Source organism: Nyctibius grandis, chromosome 18, assembly GCF_013368605.1.
Source record: "Nyctibius grandis isolate bNycGra1 chromosome 18, bNycGra1.pri, whole genome shotgun sequence".
Taxonomy (NCBI): Eukaryota; Metazoa; Chordata; class Aves; order Nyctibiiformes; family Nyctibiidae; genus Nyctibius; species Nyctibius grandis.
In genome coordinates, this window is record NC_090675.1 from 5,906,734 (window position 1) to 5,923,000 (window position 16,267).

At 42.7% G+C, this 16,267-nt stretch overlaps 1 protein-coding gene across 5 annotated transcripts in view; it reads left to right on the top strand.

Moving 5' to 3' along the window:
* The window catches only part of AUTS2 (activator of transcription and developmental regulator AUTS2), a 757,133-nt gene that overhangs the window by 330,441 nt on the left and 410,425 nt on the right, over positions 1-16,267 (top strand). For all 5 annotated transcript variants that reach the window (XM_068415808.1, XM_068415810.1, XM_068415811.1 and 2 more), the window contains one exon: positions 10,661-10,762. In XM_068415808.1, coding sequence (XP_068271909.1) covers positions 10,661-10,762 — 102 coding nt within the window. The remainder of the gene's footprint in view (positions 1-10,660; positions 10,763-16,267) is intronic.

Here is a 16,267-nt window from a genome sequence, read left to right on the forward strand (position 1 = left end):
TGTGCTTCTTCAAATAGATTTTCTTTGCCAGATACTTCAGCTCCCCTTTCCTGCTAACAAATTGGTACTGAGGTATATTATTATGACTTTTGCTTCTATCATTCAAGCAAGGGGAAAATACAATATGTATAGACATGAGTTATATGTCAAAATGCTTTTACTCCCCTTCCCCCCCTTTACCTTCACATTATTAAATTATAGAGAAATACTATCATAATAGCCTCTTGGCCAAGTCACAGAGAGCAGAGTTATGGTTCCCTTGATAAATTGCAAAACATTATTAAGTTTTGCTCTCTGGACTGAGAGTATTGGCATAAAAGGACATCAACCACAGTCATATTGGTCTTGATTGCTGCTTAATTGCTGCTTGTTTGTGTTAGAGATCATGTGGTTTGATTGATCTTGCCCTGCTTTTGTCATTATAGTTGCAACTTCCTAGTTTTCTCCTTGTACAGAGACCACAGGATGACTTTTAAATCTTGAATAATTTATGTGGCTGGCCAGTTAAACGGCTTAAAATAGTATCATTATTTATGCAACCAAGTTATTAAATATTTATTCTGGGCTTATATCGAACTATGAAATAACAGGGCTCTTTCATGTAAACAGTGGCAAGCATCTTGAGGTCCACCCATGAATACTGATATTTCCTCCTTCAAGACATTTATTTACTTCTGTAATGTTAATTGGGCATCAGGTTAGTGGTCTGCATTGAGGAAAACAGGATGAATTTAGCCGTGACTTAATTCAAGTGAGCGAGTACTGTCACTCTGGTCTTTTTCAGGTGTGGTTCGTGGAGCTGTGTCACATCTTTAGATGTTCCCAAAAAGTCTCATCCCATCTTGCATCTCCTTTGCACTTGAGGCACAACCAACCTGTGGACTTGAAACGAGTGAAATTCTACCTTGTTTTTTTTTATGTTTCCCCTCATTAAAACAGATGGAGGCTCTTTAGCCAGATTTGCAGTGCTGTTAAGATTTTTTGACCTGGCCTGTTTGCTTTTTGTTCCATCATGTGATTCATTTTATCTTCTTAATTAAGTATTCTTCTGGTAAGTTATACATCTCAAAGTCAACAAGAGGCCAAGCAGAGTCCTTAGGGTGTTGGATGTCAGACATTCTGGGCTGAATGGGATTATATTTCTGTTCTCCTCTCCCCTTTCTGGAGACTCGGAGTAAAGGTAGTGTTTGCCTCCGCTTTCCTACCTCACCTGACCTTTCCCATACAACAGAAACAAGAACTCCCCACAGGTCCAGGGCTGAGACTGGGACAGAGTCCCTGAGGCCACAGGCTGGACCCTGTGCCCATCACCACTGAAGCAAGAGCTGGTATCAGTCTAACAAGGAGGACCTGGAAAGTCATTGTTGCCAAGTGCACTGAAATAGGCTATTCTTACAGAGAATGTTGGGGTAAAACTGCTGGCTCAGTTCTCTGCTTTTTAAATGAGCAAGCCTAAATGGAACAACAGAAAACAGTCCCTGGTGGAAACTGTTGCAGTGAATACGCACACACTGCTCCTTGTAGGGTATTCCCTGGGCCGGGGGGGGGGATATGCAACTGTATTAAAAGATTATGTCCATGCCCATAGAACTTAAAATCTGGTTTTGGGACATGCAAAGCAGAAGCAAGAAGTATAGATGGTGTAAATGGGCATCACTTGGCTGAATAACACATGGGACTTGTGCCATGTACGGATCAGAATGTGAATGGATGTATATCCATGCAGACAAGGATGGTACACTTGTACCAGGCAGGCATAGGCACCAAAGCAGCTGTGTTTCAGAGGCGGCTTTTAGCGGTACAAAGGCTAGTTTCCCTGACACAGAGCCCAGGGAGGAGAGCTCTAGAAATCCAGGGTGGGATACAAACAAGCTCAGCAGCGGGACTGAGTAAATATGGGGAGGGGCAGATTGATTCCACCCTGATTGCCACCTCTCTGGCTGCCTCCGAGCAGGCCAGCCGGACCCTCGCTCTTTACCCCTCTCTGCTGTGTGAGTCTGTGCTGTGAAAGCTGCTTGGAGAGATTGACTGGTACAATGGAGTGCTTTGCAAGGTGTAATTTAAAGGCCGTATTTCTCACTCTGCAGCTATCAAAATGCAAAGGGTCAAAAGAAGCCTATATTTTTTTGCAATTCAGCTTTTAAAGTGTGCTGAAATACGCTTCATTTGTTGCAATTGCCAACAGCTTGCTGTTTCATACTGCTCTTAACAGGAGCTAGGGAACAGAGCAAGTCTGTTACACTTTATATGTTGTATAATGTATGTATGATTCTGGGGTGTGATGAGTTTATGCCAAATTTATCTTTGATTTCTGTATAAACAGCACAGAAAAAATGATGGGCTGAATTCTCTGTGTAACTTAGATAAAATAGAGCTACACAGCTACTTCAGAGTACCTTCTGTGAGCTATATATCTAAGGTTGCCCAAGCATATAATGAAGGAGAAGAGGATCTGGAAATGAATGCCCATCCTCTTTATCCCCCACCCCCACTTTGTCAAGGATGCTGTTTATTCTTAGCCTGTGTTTCTTCTGCTGTTGCTACTGTGAGCAGAACACCATCACTGGGTGTTTCTGTAATAACAATGCTAAATAGCCAAATTCTCCCCAGGAGAAGAGGGGTGCAGCTCTGTTTCCTTCGGTAGGATCTCCCCCATTTAAGGGTGTAGAGGGTGAGTTCCTCTGCTCCAGTGAGCTGAGCAAGTGCAGCAGCAGACACTGGATCAGCTCAAAGGCAGCAGGAAATGACCGTCAGTGCTTTAGAATAAGTAAGTTAGACACCCTTGTTCTGTATCATAGAGTTTATTAGGTAATTGTTTATAGTTATTTGTCCAAGTTCTATTAGATTTAGATTTTTTTTTTTGTCAACAGGAAATTGGAAAAATATATATGAGTGTTTATTCTTGTTTTCATAAAAATAATTTTGAAACAGGAAAATTACTTTTTCTTCTCAGTAAAGGCAGGAAGGAAACAAAAGATAAAATCTTGTCTTTGTTGGTCTATCTCACTTTTGCCATACAGGTATGCAAAAAAAAAAAGCTTTATATCTGGCAGGGCTGTGAGATCCCAGGATGATGGCATGTAGGCCCTGATCCTCAGCAGCTGACAATTTCTTGGAGCATGTGCATTGGTGGAGCCTCTCCTAGTGTTTTATTGTATCTCTTAGGTAACGAGATTTTTCTTCCCTGGTGTGAAAAATGTCTGTATTAATACTGTTCAGAGCCCACACATGGTGTGAATTCTTTTTTCGTATTTACTGCCTGAACTTGTGTATTGTGAATATTCTTCTTCCTCATTATCTCACATCTGATTTGCTTTCCTTGCGCTGCTCATCTGTTTCGCTAGTCAGGCAGATGTCATTCTGGTGAACGTGGCTCTGTTAGAAATGCACTGTAGAGATCTGGCTCCAGATTCACAGCTGCTGTGTTGAACCACCTTTAAAGCTTCAGGTGACATGTAAGTGCTGTATAAGTAGTATTTTTCTAACTTATGTGAGTAGCAAGATAGGTTTAAATGGCAATATTAAAATGACAGCTGTTAATCATGATTTAAATCACAAGTAATGAGCCTCCATTTACATTGTTGTTTTTTTCGTGCTATGCAGTTCTACTTTTATTTGTTTTCATACAGCTAGATTTGTTCTCAATCATTGATAAAATATGTTTTCTTTGCAATCAAATATTCAATTCTACATGAGATCTGTTGTTGCTCTTTTCTGACTGATGGAAGACACGTGTCTCTGTTTGCTTGGGTAGGGCAGGGCCTGGCTCCTTGGGTTGTGCTTGTGCAGTACTTACACGGTGGACGTTACTGCCGTGCCTGGGGGTCCGAGTAGCACAGACCAGGCTGTAGTGCAGTGCTGTTGTGACGTACGTGTGTGAAAGCTGAGCTGACTGGAAAAGGAAAGATGTTTTCTTATTTATTCTAGATAGAATTTTAAAAGCAGCACCCTTTAAACGAACAATGTTTAACTCATCACCCTTTAATCCACCGCTGTTATACTTCTTATTTCTATACTCAATTGTTCTGTTGTTTAGAATCAATTATGCTTCAACATGAATTGTCATATTTGGAAATCAAAGTTAACAGATTTTAAGGGGAAAATATGTTTCATTTAAGTGCAAAATGTTGCTACATTTTAATTCGCTGATGATTTTTCCACCCTGGTGAGTGGGTGGGGGTTAGTTGGAGCTGCACTTAGCTTTTTGGCCCTAAGAGCACAGCAAAACTAATCTCTTCAGACCATGTGGTGACATTCATATTAGAAAAAAAAAATAAATGGATAAAACCAGTCAGGGAGTAGGTTGGGTCAGCTCCACAGCTGGGTGGTGGAGATGCTCCCAATGCTGAACCATGCATCAACTTCAGAGGCATCTGATGCTAAAGAGGCTTCAGTGGTCCATCCCTTCCCCGTCATTCCACCTCACCCCAGCGTATGGTGGTGCCCACTGCTCTGGCTCGCTCCCTGGACCACAGCTCACGGGAGCTGTGAGGACTCAGCCTGACACAGTGCCAGGGAGCCCATCTCCCTCCCTCCCTGTGACCATGTGGGATGGGAGTTGGGTGCAGGCTCTCGCACCCTCCTGCTTGTGTGCTGCAAGCCAAACTCCTCCTGTTTGCTGAGCCCTGAAGAAACAGTGGTGGTAAAACATGCTGAGGTGGTCCTTGGGTTCAGCCGGACTTTCTTTTTTCTCAGAAGCTGAACTGGCCGTTGCTTCCTGGCCTTTGGCCACCCAGAGCAGCCTGCAGTCCTCAGCAGCTGCGTGATTTGCCGGTGCTTCTGCCTAGATTCATGTGTGCAGCATTTGGGAAAAGTATGTGACTGCCAGTAGCGACAAAATTCACTTCTTCAGAGCCTGGCTTGAGTCTGGGCTGCTGGGAAAAGCCCAGAGAGCAAGTGCAGGCAAGCTCTGTGTATATGAAGGAGCAGGTGGAAATGTCTTCGTACTGTATAGGGCTGACACCCTGGTCAGGACAAACTACTGTCATGGGTTTGGGATCAGGCTGTACCTGTTCGGGCTTTCTGGAGTCAGGAAGCGTTGCTAATGGTGCGCATACGAGTCCCTTCCCCAGCTGATCTGAGCTAGAGAATATATTCATCCAGGTAGGAGCTGGATCACAAGAGTTTTGGACTGCCTTGCCCTTGCAAAAGCTGTATGAATAAAGAATGACAGGCAGAACTGAAAGCCTAAAATTCCCTGCCCCGCAGCAGGGTTATGCCATCCCTTGAGGAGCAGATGTCCTCTTCCCTAGAACTCGGGTAAAGGCTTAGCTTGCTGCTGCGCTATAATAGGGAGAAGTGTTAGTGTTCGTAACTTTAAAGTATAACGTAGTGAAATAGTCCTTTAATTCCATATGGTGTGGAAACTCAGGCGCCTCGAAACTGTACCATAGATTTACTGCTGCCAAATGGTATGGGGTTTTAAATTAAAATATATTTTTAAAAAAAAAGAGCTCAAAAGAGCTGTATTAGGTGTTTTTGACATGATATATAAGCTTTGTGGAAAAGGCTTTTGCTAAATTCTCGATAGGTTTATTTATTTTGCTTTTTGTTACTTGCTAGCCAGGCACCACTACTATGGAATTACCTAAAGTGGCTTAGGGATCCAGCAAAGCAAACTATGGTCCTGAGAGGATGATGCTCCCTCTAGCCTGGGGCTCAGCTGCCCTTTCATCCTCCCTTACACCTCTTAACATGATCGACTATCTCTTGTCCTTCATTCTTTTCCTTTCTGAGACAAAAGGCAGCAGAGAGCCGTGTTGTTATGGGTTATCCTTAGGAGTGTTTTATGGCTTATGCCCCCCATCCTTTTATTTCACAGAAATGTCTGACGAATGTAGTAACTATAGCACTGTTTCTGTAGATTTGTCCTACTCCTAAGCCTGTGTATTTAGGTCTACTTTACCCTTTAACTTTGGCAGAAGGAAGCATAGAGAGCTACTTTCCCTGGACACAGCTGAAGATTCAGTTTGCACTTCTGCCGTCACAAAATAGGGCTGAATATTTCCTTGGTGCACAAATAGTTCCATTAGATTTTGAGTCACCTGAAAATCTCTCCATGCCCTGAAAGAAGAGTTACTCTTGGTGCTTACTATTACAGCGGTTTCATGGTTTTGGTTTATTCATAATCTCAGCAGTTTCTGGCCAGTTTCTTTGTGACCTTTAGGCCTGAGCTAGTCTCTCTTTTTTTTTTTTTTTTTTTTTTTTTTGCTTCTCAAATGGTCACTCTTAGTGTTGCATGTCTTATGCCTCTCCTTCTCCCCTCCCAGTGCTGTCTCTGTAACCCTCTCATTCTGTGTGTCCCTCGCGGCACTTCCAGCTCTGCATCTATTTTGTGTTACTCCGCAGGGCAGCAGAGAGTGCTATGTCTGCGAAGTTTTTTTGACTCAGTTTATGAGCAGCAAGTGCTTTTCACCAAACCATGGTGTGGTGACTTTACCTTGGCTAAGGGCCAAACTCCCACCCAGCCGCTCTCTCACTCTCCCCCACCTGCAGGGCAGGGGGGAGAAAATAAGAGGAAAAGCTTGTGGGTTGAGATAAAGACACCAGTTACTGTCATGGCCAAAACAGCCTTGACTTGGGGAAAACTAATTTAGTTTATTGACGATTAAAATAGCTTTGGATAGTGAGAAACAAAGAAAAAATTGAAACACCACCTTCTTCCCCCCAAACTCAGCTTCACTCCTTTATTCCTCTGTGTCCCCCTGAGTGGTGCAGAGGGATGTGGGTTGTGGTCGGTCTGTAACAGCTCCTCGCTGCTGCTCCTTTCCCCTGCTCCAGCGTGGGTCCCTCCCACGGGTGACAAGGCCTTGAGGAAAAATCCACTCCAGCACGAGCTCTCCAGGGGACACGGTTCCTTCAGGGAATATCCACCTGCTCCCCGGGGAGCTGCAGAGGAATCTTCACTCCAGCTCCTGGAGCACCTCCTCCTCCTTCATCCCTGACCTGGCTTTTCGCGGGGCGCTCCCACACTTTCTCCCCCCCCGTCTCTCCTCAGCGCTCCGGCATTTTTGCCTTGTCTTAAATACACTTTCACAGAGGCGCGCGGCGCTGCTGAGGGCGCTGCTGAGGGCGCTGCTGAGGGCGCTGCTGAGGGCGCTGCTGAGGGCGCTGCTGAGGGCGCTGCTGAGGGCGCTGCTGAGGGCGCTGCTGAGGGCGCTGCTGAGGGCGCTCCTGCGCGCCGGCGGGAACGGGTGGGCAGGGCCGGCCTGCCCTCACAGGGGCTCCTGCACTCCCGCCCCCGGGCAGGGACACCTAAAGCACACAGGCTTCGTTTGGCTCATGTCTGAACGAAAGGCAAGAATGAAAACCCAGGTGAGCGCAGGTGTTTTCAAGGTTATTTTTTTTTTCAATACACTTTGGCAGTGGAGCCACCTCACCGATAGAAATCGTCATTGTTACCACAGTAGGTCCCAGGGCAGTGAGTGGGATCATCGGGTCCCATAGCGTGCGATGTACTCTGCAGTGACCCACTGGGAAACTGTTCCTGCTATAAAAACCCCCTCTAAACAGATCGGTTCTGGAGAGCAGGGAAGACCCGTCGTTATTCTCACATTTTGGGGAGAGAATCGGGTGTGGTGAAGAATCGGAAACAAAACCTGCGCCTGACTCCCAGCCCAGCGCTTCAGCCAGCAGCCATCCTTCCAGATGTTGTTTTTTTTTTTTCCCTTTTCCTTTCTTGCTTTTAATGGAAGAAGTGTCTATCTAGTTATCCAGTTCTGGCTGACTTCTTTGTGCAAATTAGGAGAGTAATGTCTGTGGTAATGCAGAAGACTGACTCCTCAGTGAGACACTTGAGTAGACATCGTGGGAGTTTCATGCTGGCTTTGCTTTTTGCATGGGGTACCCTGACAGGAACGAGACAGGAACAAGAGTTGCCAATGTGGCCCTTTAAGTGTTTTCCAAGGAGGACAATTGCATTTTCGAGGGGAAGCTGGTTTTAGGGTTCCTGTGTGCTACAGAGTAGTGCACCGAACGCATGCGGTGTAACTAAAGAATCCAGTCTTTTATTTGCAGTCGTTTTTTTTAGCAGCACTATGTTATTTCAATGTTTTAATTTTAAGAGGTTGAATCTGCACGAGTAGACCAAAATGAACCATTGCCTATCCACATTAAGTGTTCTCATGTGCGCTTGTGTGTAACGTTAGGTTCTTAAAAGAAGACAATGGGCACATTTCCATGCTTTATTTTTTTAATTTAATACAGATTGATGGGTTTTGGAATAAAATGTAAACCCTCAACAGTTTGGCACATGGAGAAACTCAACTTGGAAAAAAAGAAAAGAAAATATGGAAAGCTTATAAATCTTAACTTGGACTTACTTCTGAGTTTGCTGTCTAGTCTATGCAGTTCACTTTGTTCCTACAGAGTTTCAGGCTCAGATATCTTGGTCGTATTCTCTTATTCCTTGTAAATTGCGTCTAGAAAAATGACACCTGCTGGGTTTTTCTTCTCTTCTCTGTAAATAGCTGGAATTCCCAATGTAGAAGTATAAAAATGAGCCGTTGTGATTAGTTCGCAAATAACTAATGTGTGAAAATAGTGTACAAAATAAATTGAGGTTCTAAAAATAAAATTTGAGACTGGAAAAAATTCTTCAGGCCCCAGTTACAATAAGAGTTTTTCCGTCATTGAGTGGATGTTGACAAAAGACTGAGTCAGGGAAACTCGATCCGTTTTCCTTTGGGTGGTTAAATTTTAAACCCGGGACCATAAAATTACAGTACACAGTGGTCCTAGATAAGATCTGTGAGTTATATATGAAGTATAAGACTTCTTGAATTCGTTATCCTCCCCTCCGCTTCCAAAAAATGCTATTAGATCTGACTGATAAACCATTCCATTTGAAATGAAAATCTTTTTACTTGAGATTTTCTGGCTGAGCTATGGAATGTTTAGTTTATTTATTAAATTGTAAGTGTTTGACAAATAGCTCTAGCTCTTCTGTTACATTTTCTTTGAGCTGAGAGTACACCTGTGCCATTTTTTGCTATTGTGCTCATGCATTGCAACTCAATTGTGTGCCTGAGCCTGTGGTTTTATGTACTTTCTCCTCCCTTTCTTTTGACTGATAGAGAGCACCCAAAGCCACCTTTTCCTAATTAGGGGAATAAAGGATGAAGGTAAAACAGCACACACACACACCCCAAACTTGCAGATGCAATTTGCTCTTGTAGTGATAGGGAGAAACTGGTGATAACCATTAGGGTGAGGATGATTTGTGCACTCCTGTAGTGAACCTGGGAGAGAACAGCCATGTATATGGGTGAACAGTGTATACGGGTGGGAATGGGTATCTGGGAAGTAGAGTAGAAGTATATGTCTTGTTTGTGTGCGCCTATAAAAGAGAAGGTGCAGAATTTTTGTGTGCTTGTGCAGCATGTTTCTGGGAGAACGGGGAAAAAATGCGAAGAGAGAGAAGAAAGGGGGGAAAAAGTTGGTGGAGAGAGTTCATGGAGGAAGGAACTTTTGGTCTCCAGTAATGAAATGGAGATGAGTGTGATAATCTGTTCCTGTACAGTCTGAATAGAAATTACTCTGAATGTATTAATAATTAGAATAAGTTAGGAGGAGTTATTTGGTATTTGTTATATGAATATTGATAAGTGTAGTAAGTGTCTCATAAATTACTTCATTAGGTACCTCGCCAAGTATTTTCTCTGCATTTACCTCTTTTGCCAGTATTTACGTATGCGATTTTAAATCTGAATTTCTGAAACTGAGTTTTTGCCAGTATATCCCCAGGTGTAACCAGTCTTGGAAGTCAGTTCAAACGAAGCACCAACAAGGCTCAAACAAAATTTTAATACATTCAAGCAAAATATAGGGAAAGATACGTTAAAACAAATATATATGTATTCAGCATTGCAGTATATGTAGCTCATACCTTCTTCTTGCTGCATATGTGTATATGTGTAATGTATGTATATGGTAAATGTTCATTTCGGTATGCTGCTGTTGTAACGTGTTGACCTGCACAATCCACAGCGTACGAGAAAGCAGATGTGTTCTCAATTGTATTGAAAATATAGTTTGTAAATTTTTTGTGGTTTTTATTTATTTACAGTGCCAGTAAAGTTCATTAAAGCTGGTTTGAAAGGCAAAAACAATCTGATACCTATTAAGTAGGTCATGTTGTTTTATGAATGTTGAGGTTAGTCAAGAATTTTTGTTGTTGGGGGCTAGTCTAGCAAAAAGCCTTCCTGGAGCAATGGCTGCTGCTTCTCCTGGGGAGATTTCCATTGACATCAGATCCTCAATAGTCTCATGCTGTAATGAGGGAGGGATTGATTCTGTGCATGCTTCAATGTGATGGTAACTTTAAAAACTGCATCTATGGCATAAATAACTTGAGAAGCCTAAAGGTTCCCAAAATGAAGGTCTTAAACTGTGATTTCCTTGGGATGTGAACGTTGCGTTGCCTTCCTCTACCTGCAGGTCTCAGCCCTGCACGTGAGCTTGCTTTGCTCTCTGCCTTCATGGTCTCGCTGAGATGCTGCCTTGGCATCAAGGCTGCACCATGCTGGTGGCAGTGCTGCAAGCACCACGTAAACACTACTTTTTGTAGGTGTGGGGATGGGTTAAAGAAGAACAGTGGACAAGGGGGCTTACCTGAACCAAGCTAAACTCTTGCTCTCTTTGTTTTTTCTCTTTCCTGCAGCTCAAGCCAGGTCAAAACAGTTGCCGAGACAGTGACAGTGAAAGCGCCAGTGGGGAATCAAAAGGCTTCCATCGAAGCAGCTCTCGGGAAAGACTCAGTGACGTAAGTAAAACCCCTGCAGCCAAATACTGCTCTGATTAACCCACAGTGTAGTTTTCTGAAGGGCATAAGTCATAACAGGATTTAGTCTCTGGGATGGTTTGTTGCTAAGATCCCCTTCCCTTTGGGAGGTTGGGGGAGGAAGAGGTAACTGAGGTCTCCTGCCCCAGTTCAGTAAACTTCTTAAAGTTTGGTACAATGTCTGTCTGTGTGAAAACACGCATTCATTTTGAAATAGTTGAAGGCCATTTAATGAAGTTAAAATGCCCTGCATAGTTGAGAAGTGAGATGGCCTCCTTTTACCCCAAGTGGGGAAGGAAAAGAATGTATTTCTCTGGGCTAAATACAGTCTTTATGAAAAGTATTAAGAGTGTCTAGAGAGACTCAGATAATTTCTGTATAATGAATTGATATAACATGGCCAACAATAGCATAAGCTCTGCCTTTATTGCTCTACCTAAACTGCTGTGGAAGGTCCTAAGATGGCAGCTCTGTGGAGAGTGTTTTTCTCCATTGAAGAATGCTGGCCATTCTCTGAATGACATGCATGAGTTATTCTGACATAGGAATGACTACAGAAATCTTTCTGCTGCTGCAATTAGATCATTATTTATTATGTGTACCATCACAATCCTTGAGTGTTTTATTCATGGCTCTGGGTCCTCTGTGCTACATGCATTACAACACAGAATATAAAGACAGCCCTGTCCCAAAAGAGTATCTAAACTGGGGATTTTGTAGGTCAGATCCTTTGCTGGTAAAAGCATGGATAGCTACATCAGTCAGACCAATTTGTATCAGCTTGGATCTGGCCCTACTTTTAACTAACCCACATTTTGGAAATGGGCATTTTATCGATAGCATGTCCATGTAGATTTGGATGACAGATACCAGATGGTATCCTCTATAGGCCAGTCCAATAAAACTGAATTGAGCAGACATTAAAAGAAATACCTTTGTAAAGGATACATTTCATTGTGTGAATCTAAGCCTGAAGGCACGCAGCTAGCAATTTTTGCTGAATTGTGCGTATCACTGGAACAGCTGCTTGATTTTTTTTTTCCTGTGAAGGTGTGAAATCTGCAGCGCACTTTCCTCATCCCTTTGTCACATTATTGTAGAGGTCCATTCCTGCCCCAGAGCCACCTTTACGGGTACATTCAGTTAGACACTTCAGAGCCTGTCCTTTATAGCCGTCAGGTGAGGTCAATCTCAGGGCTGTAAGATATCTTTGAGAGAGGAGAGTGAAACCAGACGAGATAGTAAGTAAATGCTCTGACAGGTAGCAGTGGATGGCAACTGACCATCAGCCTGTCACCATTGCCATCCTAGCTTGCTCTGAACCCTGTGGCAGCTGAGAAGTCACTGCAATGAACTTCACAATTACACAGCACCTTCTAGCAAAAAATTTCACAGTTCCTTACAAACATCATTTTAATTTAGCCTTGTCACTCCCTTGCAATGTACTGAGTGGAGAGTTCTGAGGCTTATTTGAGTTTTCGAGCAGCTCACAGCATTGCAGTGCCACACCTGACAGTGAGAGCAGAGTCCTGGTGCCCCTTCCACCACTCAAATACAATTTTTCTTTGATGTTTTTACAATACTTACCCTTTGTCTTGGCACTACGGTGAATTAAAAGGAAGTGGAGGGCAAATATAACTTTCCTAGTGCACCCAAGAGAGAACATAGGGATTCACAGGTTGCTCAAAAGGAACGTTATGTAAATATATGTGAAAATGTCTATTTTAAAATCATTATACATAATTTATGTTTTGCTTAATAAGTAAGTTCCATTATGCTTTGATAATTCACTGCAATACAAGCATGTCTCTCTGTGGTCTGGTGTCGCCAGTTCAGCTGAGATTTGAAGAACATGCACAAGAGAACTCTCATCTTGCCTGAGTGTGTGGTGGCCTTTCCCAGACTCTTTCAGTTGAGAAAAGTAAATACCGTTCTGCATTTCTCTCTCTCCCAAAGACAAACAACCTGTGTTTTTAAATGATGGGGCCTTACAAAGTGATAGTGATACTTCCACTGCCAGCTATGGGTGAGCCTGTCTTGAACTGTCCTAGTATGCACAAAGATGCATCAAGAGCTTAATAAGGTTATTTTAAATAATATTTTTTGAAGGAGTGAGTTGTCTAATGATATCTACCAGTTACTGTCCAGAAAAAGCTACAGACAAAAGAGTAAGTTTTCTCTGAAGATCCTTTTCTGATTTTAATACTATTTTCTCAGAAAAAATACACAAAAAGTTGTGTACTCAATAGAAGATAGGACAAAAATATAAAATATCGCAGGCAGATTAACCTTGAGTCAGAAAGCAAATTTTGGACATGAAATGTAATGAATCTCCACTGACATAGCCCGACAGGATTGTAAGATTAAGCATGGCTACTGCATGGAAATATGTATACTGAATGACGTGCATATACTCTAGGTGAATGATCAATTTTCAAATCCCTAGTTGTAAGCAAGCTGTTGAAACAGAAATTTTACCTTCATGAGCTTTAATGTGGAGCCTAAGTGATAGCTTAGTGACAGATGCAGAATGAGGGAGGTAGTATAATGAATATCCAGTTGCAAACTGGCATGTCAGTGGCTTCATTCCCTCTCCTGTCAGATATCTTTCAACTCTGCATATTGTAAATGTACCTACAGTCCTTGGATAACGCAGATTGATGCAAAGTGTGTTTACAAGGGATGACTCCTTCCCAGGCTAATGAGATCCAAGCAGGTAATTTGCAGCATTTGCGAGAGGTGGTCAAAAATGAAAAGAAGATAATTCAGTGAAAAGACCATGTTAAACAGGAGAGTTTTCTCATAATGAGGCTTGAAATAGCATCAGACAGTAGGAAGAGGAGTATCCTATGTTTTTGTCAGATGCAATGCAGTGAGGCTGATTTCCATCAACTCCTTTCTTTGTCCTTGTCTCGCAAGTGTGTACACACATGCACACACCCCTCTGTGAGGGAACATAATTAGCAGAGAACTTGACCTCTGCTAGATTAGGGATAATGATTGCTCGAATGCTCCATTGCAAGCATTTGACAGTGCCCTAATACATCTCCCTGTTTGAATTTCATAAACATAGAGAAATCTTTGCCTTTCTCCCCTATATAGGATTTTTTGGAATGACTACTTCTTTTTTCCTTTATGGGCAGAGGTAGCTCCAGGGGCCTAAAAGAGAAATTGGAGAGCTGCTTCTCCTTTATATATAGGGTGCTGTAGTCAGTTTAATCTCATCAAAATCTTGCCAGTAGTAGAATTCATTTTGTTGAGATTTTGCTTGGAGACAAGATGGCAGTGCTTTCTCTTTTCCTCAGCTTGGAGCTCAGTCAGCTTGTTTTCCTTCTCTTTCTCTATGTATTTATTTTTAATTGAGTCTTCCCACTTTGGAATACATGGGGTACTTTTTAGCCATGTTTTACAAAGCAGCCAAGAGTTTACTTGAGGAAAACATGAGAATTACAGCTAACCTGGATGGTAAACACACAGAGTATTCAGGGGTTCAGCCACCTCTTTGCTAATCAAAAACAAATAAAAAAACCCTGAGTTCTTTGGTGCACATTCCTAAATTCCTGATCTGCCACAGAACTGAAACTCACACTCAGCTGTAAAGTCATTGATAGTCCTGTTAAAAATCTGATGTCTGTGAAACGAACCTTGCTCATCCTTTTGGTAGTGATGATGCAGTGGCAGTGCGAGCCTGCACTGATGGGAGAGGGCTGACGAGATGCTTTGGGCACCCTCAGCCCTGCTTGCTGCTTCTGGTCGTGGTTGCAGGCTTTCAGCAAGGGGATGAATAGTAAAAGCCTCTCACATGTGGTCGTCGGCTGGGAGGCAGCACATCTTCTCTTGCCGCACAACAGAAGCATGGACTGCCTGGCCTTTGCTTGCTTTTGCTGAACAAGGAATCACAAGCCAGGAGAAATAGTTGTCGCCTTTCTGTCTGGAATATCATTCCAATTCTTGACTAGGGAGTGGGACAGGAATCTTTCAATTTGTACCCTACATTAAAGGTCTTGCCTTGGGCTCTCATCAAAGCTGACGCACTCTATCGTGAGTGCTTCCCTTTCCCCAGTGCTTTGTAGCTTTGTGCTCCTACTGCGCTGTGTACTTTGCGCTTGAGAATAGGACACAGTGAGGTATCAATGAGGAGTAAGTCCTGGAGTGTGCTGACCACCAGGTCTGTTGCTGTCTGCTTTGGGAAGAAAGGTGTGCACACCCCCAGCAGTGTAAGCTTGTGGACAGCTCACTGTTTTGGTCTCAAATGTGGGATATTTTCAGTTCTCTGTCTCCCATTCATTCCACCTGTGTACTGAGCCCAAAGAAAGAAAAATTGAGGAATGGGTTATGTGCTCCAAAATCCTTAGTACTTTTCCTTCTCCAGAATATCCCTGGTAATCTTGGCTGTATCTAAAATGGAATAACACCAGCAAAGCTCTGTGTGTGTGTGTGCCAGAAGCTGATCAGCTGCAGTGGCTGCTTCTTTGTGTGTGTATACGAGGGTGTGTATGTGTGTGTTTGTGTGTCTAAGGTTGGGTGCTTAAATGCTTTGTTGCATTATGTTAATTCCTCGGCAGTGCAATCAAATTCATGTCGTAATTAAAGCTGTCAGTTGGAAGGCAAGCCAATCGCCAAGAAAACACAGCATAACAAATGAAGTGAAATGATTCTGCGTGTAGCTATACAATGCTTCGCCAGGCATGAAATTAAATAAGTAATTTGATGTTGACATCAGAAATTGAAATGATACCCACTGTTCCTTCATTCAGTCAGACCTGCATAAACAATAGCCAGAACAAATATGTACAACACAGTCTTTCTCCCCACCCAGCTCCCCAAGTAATGCACAATATATATGCAAAATGGGTATAACTGTGCCTCCCAAGACCTCAAGGATGTAATTTTCTTTGGTACACAATAAACTAATGCTTACATGAGGGTTACTACATTTTTGCTCCTGGGCCAAAAGTTCTTCTCTTTAAGAAAGGAAAGAAAAAAAAAAAAAGGCAAAAAAAAAAAAAGGCAGAAGGAAAACAACAACCCAAAACCTTGTTAATTTTAAGCCAGTGACTTGCGTTTTGCTGATGGGCATCTGATGCAGGCTTCTGCTGGTGGTTGTGTGAATATCAAATAGTATATCTGATGTCGAATTTTGCAAAGGGTTTCGGAAAGTGAAACCATTACCTCTATTATAGGCACACTTTATATAAGAGATGTAGAACCATCCAGTGCAGGATCACGACTCAGCATGGGCTTGTAAAGATGCTGCATATACAGTATCACATTCATCAGTTGGTACCGAGGCTGGGCACTGGGTAGTAGGATCCTTTCGCTATTGGGAGTTATCAAAAAAGGTGAGAAGCTGTCTTCTTGCATAGCCCTTGCTTCAGCCTATATGCTCTGTCAACACACAGTTCACAACACAGCTGATTTAGTCATTCATGCATGTGCAATACAGTCTTTTTTACTTCAATTAAAAAGAGTTTGCAAACTGTACTA